Below are 13,885 nucleotides of genomic sequence, written 5' to 3' on the forward strand. Positions count from 1 at the left end.
CACATTCCTTCCTTACGGAGCTAGTGGATTTGGCTCACGGGTGGGCATGTGATCTAAGCCAGTCCAATAAGATTAAATCTCAAGACTTTTGCTATGAATGCTGAGAAGATCTCTCTCTCTCTCTCTCTCTCTCTCTCTCTCTCTCTCTTTCTCTGGCCATTAGCTCAAGGATAGCAACCATGCTGTGACTACAAGAGAAGCCAGCCATAGGATGTGGCTAATGCCATGGAAGGCAGGGTGAGAGATGGAAAGAAATGTTTTTTGTTTTGTTTTGAGCCCCTTGATCAAACATGTCTTGAATTCTCTCCCACCTCTGAACTTGGCAGTCACAAGGACTAACAAAATACTGTATTATTTAAGCTAGTTTTCTATTACATGCTCTTGTAAGCATCCTAACTGACATGGTCTCTAAATTTCAATTTTCTCCTAGAGTGTCTTTGTGTTTTACATTTTGCTAAGTTAAGGATTTAGCACTGTGATTGACAAAAAATATTACTTACAGAAAATAACTGACGTTTGTATAGCACTTGATAGATTTCAAAGAAAACTAATTTGATCATCATAATGGTCTTATGAGATAGCCAGAGATGGTACTGTCATTTCTCCTTTACAGCTTAGGACAGGGACTGTCAAACTATGCAGGCTGTGAGCTTAATTTGGCCTGCCACCTGTTTTTGTAAATGATGTTTTCTGGGTGACACAGTCAGGCACATTCCTGTAGACTGCTTTGGCACTGCAATGGCAGAGTTAAGTGGTTGCAACAAAAACTATATAGCCTGAAAAGCCCAAAATATTTACCATCTGCACCTTTGCAGAAAAGATTTGTCAACCCCTGGTTTAGGATATGAAGGACTACACTTTCCTAAGGTCACAAGGCAAATCAGAGGCAGAGCCAGGGCTTGAACTTAGGTCTGCCAGCACAGTGCCTTTTAGCTGTGTAAGACAGTCATCAGGATGCAAAAGTATTATGGTCAGAGGCAACCTTGGGAGCTGTGTGGCCCATCCTCCTCTGTGGTCCTGGGAGGAAGCTGCTCTATGGTTCTCTTCCTTGCTCTATTGTTCTTCTAGAAAAAATTCTCTGTTCTGAGCCTCACCAGAGCACAGCTGCAGCAGTGTGTAACCATACAGGTGCTATTTACATAGGAGACATCATGAATATACCATGTAATTCAACAGTACTAAATTGCATGTGTATGGTAGCCCCCGAAATCTGCAATGGTGGCCCTGCAGCTGATAAAAAGCAGTCACCTGGCACTGTTCACGAGGGAGCAAGAGCTCCAAGAAAGGAAGCCAAGGAAAGAGGGAATGGACTGCCTGAGAAGGGTGTGAGCTCCCTGGCTCAGGAATGTGCAAACTGGTGAGACAAGGCAGAAGAGATTCATTCAACATCGGATGGGACACTGGACTAGTTCGCTAAGAAGATCTCATCCAATGTTAAAGTATAAAAAGACAGTAGAGTAATAGGTAAACAAAAATAAATGACAAATAAAAATTTTCACGATCCCCTGAAAGAGGGAGAAAAAAACCTCACCTCGCCTCCCTTTCCCTCTCTTTTCCTTCCTTCCTTCCTTCCTTCCTTCCTTCCTTCCTTCCTTCCTTCCTTCCTTCCTTCCTTCCTTCCTTCCTTCCTTCTTTCCTTCCTTCCTTCCTTCTTTCCTTCCTCCCTCCCTCCCTCCTTCCCTCCCTCTCCCTCCCTCTCTCTCTCTCTTTTCCCTCCCTCCCTCCCTTCCTTCCTTCCTTCCTTCCTTCCTTCCTTCCTTCCTTCCTTCCTTCCTTCCTTCCTTCCTTCCTTCCTTCCTTCCTTCCTTCCTTCTTCTCTCTCTTTCCTTTCTTTCTCTTTCTTCTCTCTCTCTCTTTTATTTCTTTCAGAAGAGGAAAACAAGTGCCCAAAGAAACAAATTTTCTATCTACTACAAAATTAAGCCTGGCATTACCATCTTAAGAACTAATAAATGGTCCAAAAAATAGGTGCATTCACTTGTGAAAAGTTCCCACATGGCCTCTTGCTGCTTTCTCAAGTCTAATTGATTGGTCAGGAGTTTGTGATGTGTTTCCATGACTTCATCCCAGGTCTTATCCTGTACATGAGGAAAAAAGAGAGAAGAAAACATTTCCACCTCAGTGGATTGACCTGTTGGCTATTTGCTTTGGCTTGCAGTTCCAAAGGGCCGAGCAACCCCTGGAATCATGATTTCCTGCTTCAGGCCCTGGACATCCCTCTTGACAGTGACTCCCCAAGTGACCCAAGCCATCGCTTTCTCTGTGGGGCTCTGGGATGCCAATTCCTCCTAATACACAGCATGAAATGCACAATGTGCATTATTTCTAGTTTAAGATTCAAATCAATTCAGATCGATGATGCTTTGAATTAAGCTTGAGAATATCATGAGTCTTTTTCAGTTTATTGACATAAAAACTCAAAGAACCCCAAACCCAGGACTGGGAAGTCTGATTCCGGGTTCCACTGGCAAAACTTACTGAAATTAACTACTGAAGAAGCATGAAGTGAGAGTTTTAAAGCTCAGGGAGACCTTTAGAAATCGTCTTATCAAAAACAACTTAACGTTTCCAATGAGGAAATCCAGGTCCAGAGAGATGAAGAGTAGTAACAACCACTTTTAACATTTGTAGAGGCTTTCTGGCCTATGAAGTGCTCTCACACTTGTTACCTTATTTAAGATAAAATGGCTTTCCCCAGCTTTCAGTGTGTTTGAGGAGAGCAAGCCCTTTTCAGTCCTGGGTTCCTCTCTTGCATTTTGCTCTTACTGTAAACAAGGCAGTAATCTGGCAGCTTAAAACACTGACCCTCCCCTCCCCACCCCACCAAAAAATTAAAAGAAAAAGCCATGCCCCACAGGAAACAGTTGGAAAGATACCTTCAGACTGTAGAAGTCATAGCCCCTGAAGTTGGTAATTTTCACAGAGGACAGGCAGTTTTCCATATCGGATGTGCGCTTGTGTTTGTCTTTGCCCTGCTTAAAGATGGTTAGAAACAGGATTTTCAAACATGGATTCTTTAATGACACAACTTCGGCAGCCTTGGTATCTTTCGTTCATTCCCTAACATTCATGATAAGAGATGACATATTTTGTCTTTAAGCAACTAACAGTTTCAAAGCCATTTCTGAGCTCTAGTAGGAGCCACAGAACCACAGAATGTCAGACCTGAGGGCCACAGGCCCATGAGAATACCTTGTCCAAACCTCTCATTTTACACATTAAAAAAAATCCTAGGCACAGAATGGTCAAACAGCAAACAGTCTTATCATGCCTACCCATTGGGGTGACATAGCCTTTGCAGTTTTAACTTTTCCAAACTCTGGACCCTAAGATTTAATTAACATCAGAAGGTACCTCAGACATATTGGTTCAGCCCTTATTTTAGCAGATGACAAAATAAAGCCCAGTGTTAAAGCAACTTGTCCCAAACAATAATTCTCTGTTACAGAATACCAGAACATGCTGGAAACTCTACTTTCCTTAGAATGGAATCACCCACTTACTTTTGTTATAGTCATTTTTTCTTAATAATATTTGTTTAAAAAATCTGATTGCTAAGATAATATATGTTTATTGCAGAAAACTTGAGAAACAAACAACAACAACAAAAAAAACCATGAACTGTGTCTTCACCCTCACATACCCATTGGAAATATCATATTCTGATCACATTAATAATTAATTTTTAAACTGCACAATGTATCATATTCACACATCCTTTTGCAACTTGCTTTTTAAATTTATATTGTGAGCATTTTCTTTTTGGTTCATTCACTATTCTATTGCAATATCATGAATTGCCCACTTAAAGAGTTCATTTTACCAACCAAAGCAAGAAGAAGCTATCAAATAACAACGTGCAAGGCTTTTAAAAGTCAGCTTGGCTGCATTTCAAGTGAATGCTTAGGACAAACAATTTTTCGACTTGTTCTGTTGCCTCAGGGTGCACGATATTGGCATGGATCTAAACAGTTTGGTGAAAGTTAATTGGTGTTGTTTTCATGAGCAAGAAAGGCACAGGTTATCTACCGTTGCAGGTAGGGGGCTCCCTGCGCGTCTGAAAAGAGACCCTGTCATAGTTTCAGAATGTGCTAATGGGTTGTGGCTGGTTTCTCTGGTAGGGTTATGGCACTGAAAAAGGAAACCTATTGTAGACTCATTAGCCTCCACAGCAGCAAAGGAATCTTGGAACCAGTTAAAGACCTCCTACGGCAATTGGGACATATGCCTTTTGTTGATGTCTGAAACCATAGCGACTGCATGTTGTGGAAATAAAAAATCAGCAGCCAGTTGGAAAAGAAAGAGGCTGAGACAATGGAAGGAGCATTGGAGTTGTGGGAAAGTGGGTGCCAGCCCCGTGTTTTGAAGGGCACTCACCATGGCTCTCTATGGGTTTGACCAGCCTCCTGGCCAAATGTCTGGGTGGGTATTCCAGTGAGGAGAGAGGAGACCGTTCTCCCAGTGGTCACATTAACTCTTGAAAATGACACGCCCATTTAGTACCTTCTTGCCTCCATTGTGGTAGCAGTAGTTAGGAGAGGCAATGAAAAGCATTTGAAGGTTACTTGAGAGAATACACAGGGTAAAGAAAAGTGAGATGCCAAGGTTAATTCTGGAGTCTCAAACTTAGTAACTAAGAGGTAGGTGGCATGAAGATGTGCAGTAGTCACTGGTGACGTGGAACTGGAGCAAAATTGAAGGTTAAGACTGAATATACACATTTTTGGAGTGATTGACAAATCAATGAGAACAGGTAAGATCTATGAGAGCTCTAACGAGAGAATGAATGAAGGAGTTTCCAGGTCTGGTGATGGGGACTCCTACAGTTGAAGGAGCAGGGCCACACAGGGCTAGAACAGACTCAAAGCCAGACTTCTTGGAACGCTGGATGCTCCATAGCTTATGAGCTGTGTGTCCTCAGGCAAACTAGTCGACCTCTCTGAATCCATTTCCCCATTTTCAAAATGAGAAGTAATAATGTTAGCTACCTTGTTGGATTGTTGTAGAATTTATGAGTTCACATGTGTTAACTGACATGCATAAACAAGAATACAGGTAAACAGTAACAGTGCCTGGTAATATGCTAGACATTATAGATGTGTTTGCTTTTATTACTAATATTAAACTGATGGGAAGAAAGGAAGGAAGAAAGGAAGGAAGAAAGGAGGAAAAGGAAAAATCTGTAATAGATTGGAAAAACACATCACAACATAGAAGTGTGTTTGTTATATTGATGTGGATTACCATTTATAGAGATATGAATTACGTGATAAATAACGATAAGAAGATAAAGGAAACAATGTTAATTTTAAGAAAACAAGATATTGTGTTCTTGTGAAAGTGAAGCTTCTAGAAATGACTTTCTCTTCATTGCTGAAAACATTTGCTGAGAACGTCCACCAATTATTCTTCCTTTGTGTATCTCCCTCATTGCCTCCCTCCCTCCAACACAGTGCCAACCATTTAGCATGTTTTCCCCCACCACCCACAGTTTACTTGTCAGTCCCATCTTCTCAATTGTGAGCTGATAATGGGCATCTTGGCATCTTAGATATCTGTCCCGGTACTTGGCACAGTTGCTCAACACATGTGTGGAGAACAAGTTGCTTCTTTGTGGGGGAAAAGAATGGATTAATCCCAACAACTTGTAGGAGTGCCCTTCCTTAGCCAAGTTCTTCCCTTCCGAAAGCATATTCTATCTCTCAGGCAGCCCTCAGAGCTTCCCTGTCCTGGATAAGCCCTCGGGAGGGCTTGGGGGAGATGCCCCTTCTCCTGAGATCTCAGATGTGATTGGTGACCAGCTCTGCCTCTGTTTATTCGAGGAAAGAGCTCAGGAGGGGCTGCGTCATAAGCCTTGTCTCAGACCTGTTAGAAAGACAGACAAAGCATGTCTGTAAATGACTGGTGAGCAACAGCCCTGGTGGCAATAGTGTTACAATTTTACTAACAATTTACGATTTGCAGCTCATAATGTTTAAGAGTATGTTCCATATAAACGTTTTATTTTTGGGAAAAAAAGTGAAAGTCAATCATACACTTGGCTATGAGAATAAGTCGTTTTCCAAACCCTAATTAAAGATACTACTACTAGTGATACGGCCAAGATTGACTGAGTGTCTGCGTGTGCCCGGCTCCGGGGTAGGCTCCACATGCATTATAAGGCATTCATTACAACCACCCTGTGAGGCTGGCACTGGTCTTCTGTCTTTTACAGGGAAGATCTGAGCTGAGGGAGAGTAATCCATTTGGCCAAGGTCATAGGGCAGTAGGGGAAGGAGCTAGAATTGGAACTTCAGAGGACTTTTTATTTAGCAATGGGACTTAAAAAATAGCAAGGTGTGTGTGTCATAGAACCACTGCAGATGTCAGCAACTGATGCCAAAGTGATTGGCAAGGCCATGTGGGCAGATTTTTAACAGAATGAGGCATAGTAACAGTCCATAAGGCCCCGCTGCTGCTGCTGGTTGTGGTGTGTAAGTCATGCAACTAGTACTGCTGGGAGAACACAAATCAGTCCCTCTCCTCCCTCTAGAAAACAGGAGGAGTCCAGTTGTCATCATGAACATTCCCTCCCTCTTCCCACAGCATGCCAGAAGGAACGGCTTGACTGTGGCCACCCTTGTCCTAGGCAGTAAAGTCTCAGGGACCGCTGATTGAGATGGATAACTCATCAATTATTGATGGAACCAAGAATGAATTCAAACCCACTAGGATTAATCCAGTCGGCTTTCCCAGAAATAGAAGTGTATTTGCGGAATCTGTTTCTGTCAGGTCTCATTCATTTTTCAATGTTCCCAATATACATGGCACTAACTGCAAACTGGGGCATACATTTGTGCAAGTTTGCTTCATCGAGTGAGCTGCTTTCTAAGCAGCAAGCTATAAATGTAGTGTTGTAAAGCATCACTATATTAGGATTGCTTTGTGTGTTTTTTTTTTCCAGAGCTAATTAACTACTGGCAATTAGCACTGTTTCGCTGCACAAATTGGCAACCCTTGGCATGTTCCATAGCCAATACTATGGATGTGATGATATCATTTATATTTCACGTGCCATCTGTCTTTATGCAAAGATAAAGCAGAATGAAGAGGCTCTTCAGCCATTTCTTACTTTCTTAGCTACAGGAAGCTTAATTAAAACAAAAATGGCAATTTGCAACACTTACCACTCCTCTTTTGGAGAAAGGCCATCTTGGCTTTCTGGATTCTGGGTGAAATTAAAGACAATATATTATTACAAGTACTTAGAGTTACTAGTGACAGATCATTGCAGTGCTTTACAAAACCTGCTTTTTGAAAATTAGCCAAACAGAATTCATCCTGCTTTAATTGTCTTTCTCTTGAGAATGCACAAAATGAATATTTATATTTTTGCTGATGAGTGAATGAAGCAACGTTGCAACCTAAAAGTTGGTGTTCTGTTGCTGCCTTAAGGTGGTATTGTCCTGTTTCTTTACTGGTGTATTATTTAAACTCCTTTTCCTCATCGCTTGAGGAGAAATCTGTAAACTATACTCTAAGATGTTGAGTAATTTATTTAAGACAGGGAACCAGAGCACTTTGGGGCTAAAAGGAGAGGTCCTTCATTTTCACGCTGTCTTACCAGAACCCTCCCACCACATGCAAACTTCAGCAGCCTGAGCAAATGGGAGACTTGGAAACTGCCTTCACTCATAATCCCCAGATGTGGTTAAAGGAAGACTCCCAAAATAGAGAACATTAAAACATCACCAATTTTTATGTTGGGGCTTCTTGCTTCTGGCCATCAACTAGGAGTTGCTTCGACTTGAGAAAGAAGCCATTATTCAATCCCTCATTCTTTTGAAGACCAGGAAGGAAAGAGATTCGATTGGGTTCTAGCCTTTTGAATTTTATGCTGTTTGCATAAAGTTGTAATGCTACCTAGCAAAAGCTGAAAATTGTCTCTTAGGTGTGGGTGGCATGTTCTGACCATTCGGTATACAAAAGGGATGTCTTATACGTCCATCTCTCTTTCTATCAGATCCCCCAGGAGAGGGTGTGTAATAATTCAATCAAAGGAAGCAACGATCTGAGCAGCATTAACTGCAAAGATGTGCTTAAGGCACCTTCCCACTGTAACGTTGGGAGGCACCTGCCCAACAGATTATCCTCGCATTCATTTTGACCACGTTATTGATCTTTATTAAAGGGAGGTTAGGTGGACTCTCCCTTAGGCACAAATCAGCTTCACCACACTTAGCTCTCCCATGCCTGGTGGTAAATTACTATATCCAATTTGAACTGCAATAATTGGGGTCTCTGATCCTTGGCCAATTTCTCTCCTGTGCTTTTCTAGCTTTGGAGCCTTGGGAAAGCTTTGTGAGTATTCAGAAGATTCTTGAGTCTTTATTGAATCCACAATCTTTCATTATCTGTCTTAAATATACAATTTTGCTAAACCAGAATCTTGATTTCAACTATATCTGCGGGTGACTCATATGCACTGCAAAGCGTGAGCAGCACTGCGTTAGCCCATGACTTGGGAACATAAGGTCTCTATTCTAAACTCCTGAGAAGAGGGCAGAGGGGTATAGAGAGGATGCTGCTTATCTTATGCTGTGTGGTATCTACCATGATGCTAGGCACACACAAAAATAACAGCTAGTGAGATGTAGAAGCAGCGATGACCTTGTTCCTTAGTATGTGGTTCTCAAACTGTAGCTGGCATCAGAATCACCTGCAGAGCGTGTTAAAAAAGACTGCTGGCTGGGCGCGGTAGCTCGAGCCTGTAATCCCAGTACCTTGGGAAGCCGAGGCGGATGGATTACCTAAGGTCAGGAGTTCGAGACCAGCCTGACCAATATGTTGAAACCTCATCTCTACTAAAAATACAAAAAAATTAGCCAGGCGTGGTGGTGGTCACAGAGTGAGACTCCGTCTCAAACAACCACCACCACCACCACCACAACAACAAATAAAACAGACTAACAGACTGCTGGACACCACCCCCAGAGTTTCTGATTCAGAAGGTCTTGGGGGTGGGGAGCCTGGAATCTGCATTTCTAACAACTTCTCAGGTGAGGGCAAAGCTGCTGGTCCAGGACAGCCTTTGGAAACCACTGTTCTAGTTGTTAACTAATTGAGAGCATTCTAAAGCCTCTTAAAATGTACTAACCTCTGTTAAGGCCACATTGTGTTTAGAACTAGCTTGGATTTCTAGGGGCATGTCCTCAAGCAGATCACTTAACCCCTCTTGGTTTGTTCACTTGGATTATTGTATCACATAAGACAGTAAGTAGATGTGAAAGAGTCTGTAAAAATAAAGAGCTGTAAACAGGTTATGATTTATTCACTGGTGGCCCTGGGCTTCACATACAGGAGACTGCAGCTGCCCATACAATAGATGACAGATGATGACAGATGCAGGCTGGTAGAGAGGGTACCGGACTCACAGGCAGGAGCCTTGATTCCATTTCTCTGCACAAACTAGTTGACCCTATGACTAGGCCACTTCTCCTTTCTGGGTCTCACTCACACATATGTGAATGAGGGATGACCTGCTGGTTTTCAAACTCTTTTGTCAGGTGTCCGAGGCTCCTGGGATGCCTTGGAGGTGAGTCTTTGGGGCTCATCCCAGCTGCAAGCATTGCAACTTCACCTGGATTTGTTTTATACATTGGATTTCCAAGTAAGGATTCTTTTGTAAAAAGAACCAAACCAGTTTAAAAACCAATAGCAGAACCGGGGCGGAGCAAGATGGCCGAATAGGAACAGCTCCAGTCTCCAACTCCCAGCGCGAGCGACACAGAAGACCGGTGATTTCTGCATTTTCAACTGAGGTACTGGGTTCATCTCACTGGGGAGTGCCGGACGATCGGTGCTGGTCAGCTGCTGCAGCCCGACCAGCGAGAGCTGAAGCAGGGCGAGGCATTGCCTCACCTGGGAAGCGCAAGGGGGAAGGGAATCCCTTTTCCTAGCCAGGGGAACTGAGACACACAACACCTGGAAAATCGGGTAACTCCCACCCCAATACTGCGCTTTAAGCAAACAGGCACACCAGGAGATCATATCCCACACCTGGCCGGGAGGGTCCCACACCCACGGAGCCTCCCTCATTGCTAGCACAGCAGTCTGTGATCTACCGGCAAGGCAGCAGCGAGGCTGGAGGAGGGGCGCCCGCCATTGCTGAGGCTTAAGTAGGTAAACAAAGCTGCTGGGAAGCTCGAACTGGGTGGAGCTCATAGCAGCTCAAGGAAACCTGCCTGTCTCTGTAGACTCCACCTCTGAGGACAGGGCACAGTAAACAATAACAAACACAGCCGAAACCTCAGCAGACGCAAACGACTCTGTCTGACAGCTTTGAAGAGAGCAGTGGATCTCCCAACACGGAGGTTGAGATCTGAGAAGGGACAGACTCCCTGCTCAAGTGGGTCCCTGACCCCGGAGTAGCCTAACTGGGAGACATCCCCCACTAGGGGCAGTCTGACACCCCACACCTCATAGGGTGGAGTACACCCCTGAGAGGAAGCTTCCAAAGCAAGAATCAGACAGGTACACTCGCTGTTCAGAAATATTCTATCTTCTGCAGCCTCTGCTGCTGATACCCAGGCAAACAGGGTCTGGAGTGGACCTCAAGCAATCTCCAACAGACCTACAGCTGAGGGTCCTGACTGTTAGAAGGAAAACTATCAAACAGGAAGGACACCTACACCAAAACCCCATCAGTACATCACCATCATCAAAGACCAGAGGCAGATAAAACCACAAAGATGGGGAAAAAGCAGGGCAGAAAAGCTGGAAATTCAAAAAATAAGAGCGCATCTCCCCTGGCAAAGGAGCGCAGCTCATTGCCAGCAACGGATCAAAGCTGGACGGAGAATGACTTTGACGAGATGAGAGAAGAAGGCTTCAGTCCATCAAATTTCTCAGAGCTAAAGGAGGAATTACGTACCCAGCACAAAGAAACTAAAAATCTTGAAAAAAAAGTGGAAGAATTGATGGCTAGAGTAATTAATGCAGAGAAGGTCATAAACGAAATGAAAGAGATGAAAACCATGACACGAGAAATACGTGACAAATGCACAAGCTTCAGTAACCGACTCGATCAACTGGAAGAAAGAGTATCTGCGATTGAGGATCAAATGAATGAAATGAAGCGAGAAGAGAAACCAAAAGAAAAAAGAAGAAAAAGAAATGAACAAAGCCTGCAAGAAGTATGGGATTATGTAAAAAGACCAAATCTACGTCTGATTGGGGTGCCTGAAAGTGAGGGGGAAAATGGAACCAAGTTGGAAAACACTCTTCAGGATATCATCCCGGAGAACTTCCCCAACCTAGTAGGGCAGGCCAACATTCAAATCTAGGAAATACAGAGAACGCCACAAAGATACTCCTCGAGAAGAGCAACTCCAAGACACATAATTGCCAGATTCACCAAAGTTGAAATGAAGGAAAAAATCTTAAGGGCAGCCAGAGAGAAAGGTCGGGTTACCCACAAAGGGAAGCCCATCAGACTAACAGCAGATCTCTCAGCAGAAACTCTCCAAGCCAGAAGAGAGTGGGGGCCAATATTCAACATTCTTAAAGAAAAGAATTTTAAACCCAGAATTTCATATCCAGCCAAACTAAGTTTCATAAGTGAAGGAGAAATAAAATCCTTTACAGATAAGCAAATGCTTAGAGATTTTGTCACCACTAGGCCTGCCTTACAAGAGACCCTGAAGGAAGCACTAAACATGGAAAGGAACAACCGGTACCAGCCATTGCAAAAACATGCCAAAATGTAAAGACCATTGATGCTAGGAAGAAACTGCATCAACTAACGAGCAAAATAACCAGTTAATATCACAATGGCAGGATCAAGTTCACACATAACAATCTTAACCTTAAATGTAAATGGACTAAATGCTCCAATTAAAAGACACAGACTGGCAAACTGGATAAAGAGTCAAGACCCATCAGTCTGCTGTATTCAGGAGACCCATCTCACACGCAGAGACATACATAGGCTCAAAATAAAGGGATGGAGGAAGATTTACCAAGCAAATGGAGAACAAAAAAAAGCGGGGGTTGCAATACTAGTCTCTGATAAAACAGACTTTAAACCATCAAAGATCAAAAGAGACAAAGAAGGCCATTACATAATGGTAAAGGGATCAATTCAACAGGAAGAGTTAACTATCCTAAATATATATGCACCCAATACAGGAGCACCCAGATTCATAAAGCAAGTCCTTAGAGACTTACAAAGAGACTTAGACTCCAATACAATAATAATGGGAGACTTCAACACTCCACTGTCAACATTAGACAGATCAACGAGACAGAAAGTTAACAAGGATATCCAGGAATTGAACTCATCTCTGCAGCAAGCAGACCTAATAGACATCTATAGAACTCTCCACCCCAAATCAACAGAATATACATTCTTCTCAGCACCACATCGTACTTACTCCAAAATCGACCACGTAATTGGAAGTAAAGCACTCCTCAGCAGATGTACAAGAACAGAAATTATAACAAACTGTCTCTCAGACCACAGTGCAATCAAACTAGAACTCAGGACTAAGAAACTCAATCAAAACCGCTCAACTACATGGAAACTGAACAACCTGCTCCTGAATGACTACTGGGTACATAACGAAATGAAGGCAGAAATAAAGATGTTCTTTGAAACCAATGAGAACAAAGATACAACATACCAGAATCTCAGGGACACATTTAAAGCAGTGTGTAGAGGGAAATTTATAGCACTAAATGCCCACAAGAGAAAGCAGGAAAGATCTAAAATTGACACTCTAGCATCGCAATTAAAAGAACTAGAGAAGCAAGAGCAAACACATTCGAAAGCTAGCAGAAGGCAAGAAATAACTAAGATCAGAGCAGAACTGAAGGAGATAGAGACACAAAAAACTCTCCAAAAAATCAATGAATCCAGGAGTTGGTTTTTTGAAAAGATCAACAAAATTGACAGACCACTAGCAAGACTAATAAAGAAGAAAAGAGAGAAGAATCAAATCGACGCAATTAAAAATGATAAAGGGGATATCACCACTGACCCCACAGAAATACAAACTACCATCAGAGAATACTATAAACACCTCTACGCAAATAAACTGGAAAACCTAGAAGAAATGGATAATTTCCTGGACACTTACACTCTTCCAAGACTAAACCAGGAAGAAGTTGAATCCCTGAATAGACCAATAGCAGGCTCTGAAATAGAGGCAATAATTAATAGCCTACCAACCAAAAAAAGTCCAGGACCAGATGGATTCACAGCTGAATTCTACCAGAGGTACAAGGAGGAGTTGGTACCATTCCTTCTGAAACTATTCCAATCAATAGAAAAAGAGGGAATCCTCCCTAACTCATTTTATGAGGCCAACATCATCCTGATACCAAAGCCTGGCAGAGACACAACAAAAAAAGAGAATTTTAGACCAATATCCCTGATGAACATCGATGCAAAAATCCTCAATAAAATACTGGCAAACCGGATTCAACAACACATCAAAAAGCTTATCCACCATGATCAAGTGGGCTTCATCCCTGGGATGCAAGGCTGGTTCAACATTCGCAAATCAATAAACATAATCCAGCATATAAACAGAACCAAAGACAAGAACCACATGATTATCTCAATAGATGCAGAAAAGGCTTTTGACAAAATTCAACAGCCCTTCATGCTAAAAACGCTCAATAAATTCGGTATTGATGGAACGTACCTCAAAATAATAAGAGCTTATTTATGACAAACCCACAGCCAATATCATACTGAATGGGCAAAAACTGGAAAAATTCCCTTTGAAAACTGGCACAAGACTGGGATGCCCTCTCTCTCCACTCCTATTCAACATAGTGTTGGAAGTTCTGGCTAGGGCAATTAGGCAAGAGAAAGAAATCAAGGGTATTCAGTTAGGAA

General features: G+C 42.6%; 1 protein-coding gene across 4 annotated transcripts in view; it reads right to left on the reverse strand.

The window, feature by feature from the left end:
* Positions 1-13,885, reverse strand: part of LOC105483721 (pleckstrin homology and RhoGEF domain containing G7) — a 75,195-nt gene that overhangs the window by 33,244 nt on the left and 28,066 nt on the right. For 3 of the 4 annotated variants that reach the window (XM_071071318.1, XM_071071317.1, XM_071071315.1), the window contains exons 5-7: positions 7,167-7,207; positions 2,877-2,975; positions 1,935-2,078 (exon numbers count right to left, since the gene is read on the reverse strand). In XM_071071318.1, coding sequence (XP_070927419.1) covers positions 1,935-2,078; positions 2,877-2,975; positions 7,167-7,207 — 284 coding nt within the window. The remainder of the gene's footprint in view (positions 1-1,934; positions 2,079-2,876; positions 2,976-7,166; positions 7,208-13,885) is intronic. The other variant, XM_071071316.1, reaches the window with a different exon arrangement.

The sequence above is a fragment of the Macaca nemestrina genome, chromosome 10 (assembly GCF_043159975.1).
Source record: "Macaca nemestrina isolate mMacNem1 chromosome 10, mMacNem.hap1, whole genome shotgun sequence".
In the NCBI taxonomy this organism is placed as follows: Eukaryota; Metazoa; Chordata; class Mammalia; order Primates; family Cercopithecidae; genus Macaca; species Macaca nemestrina.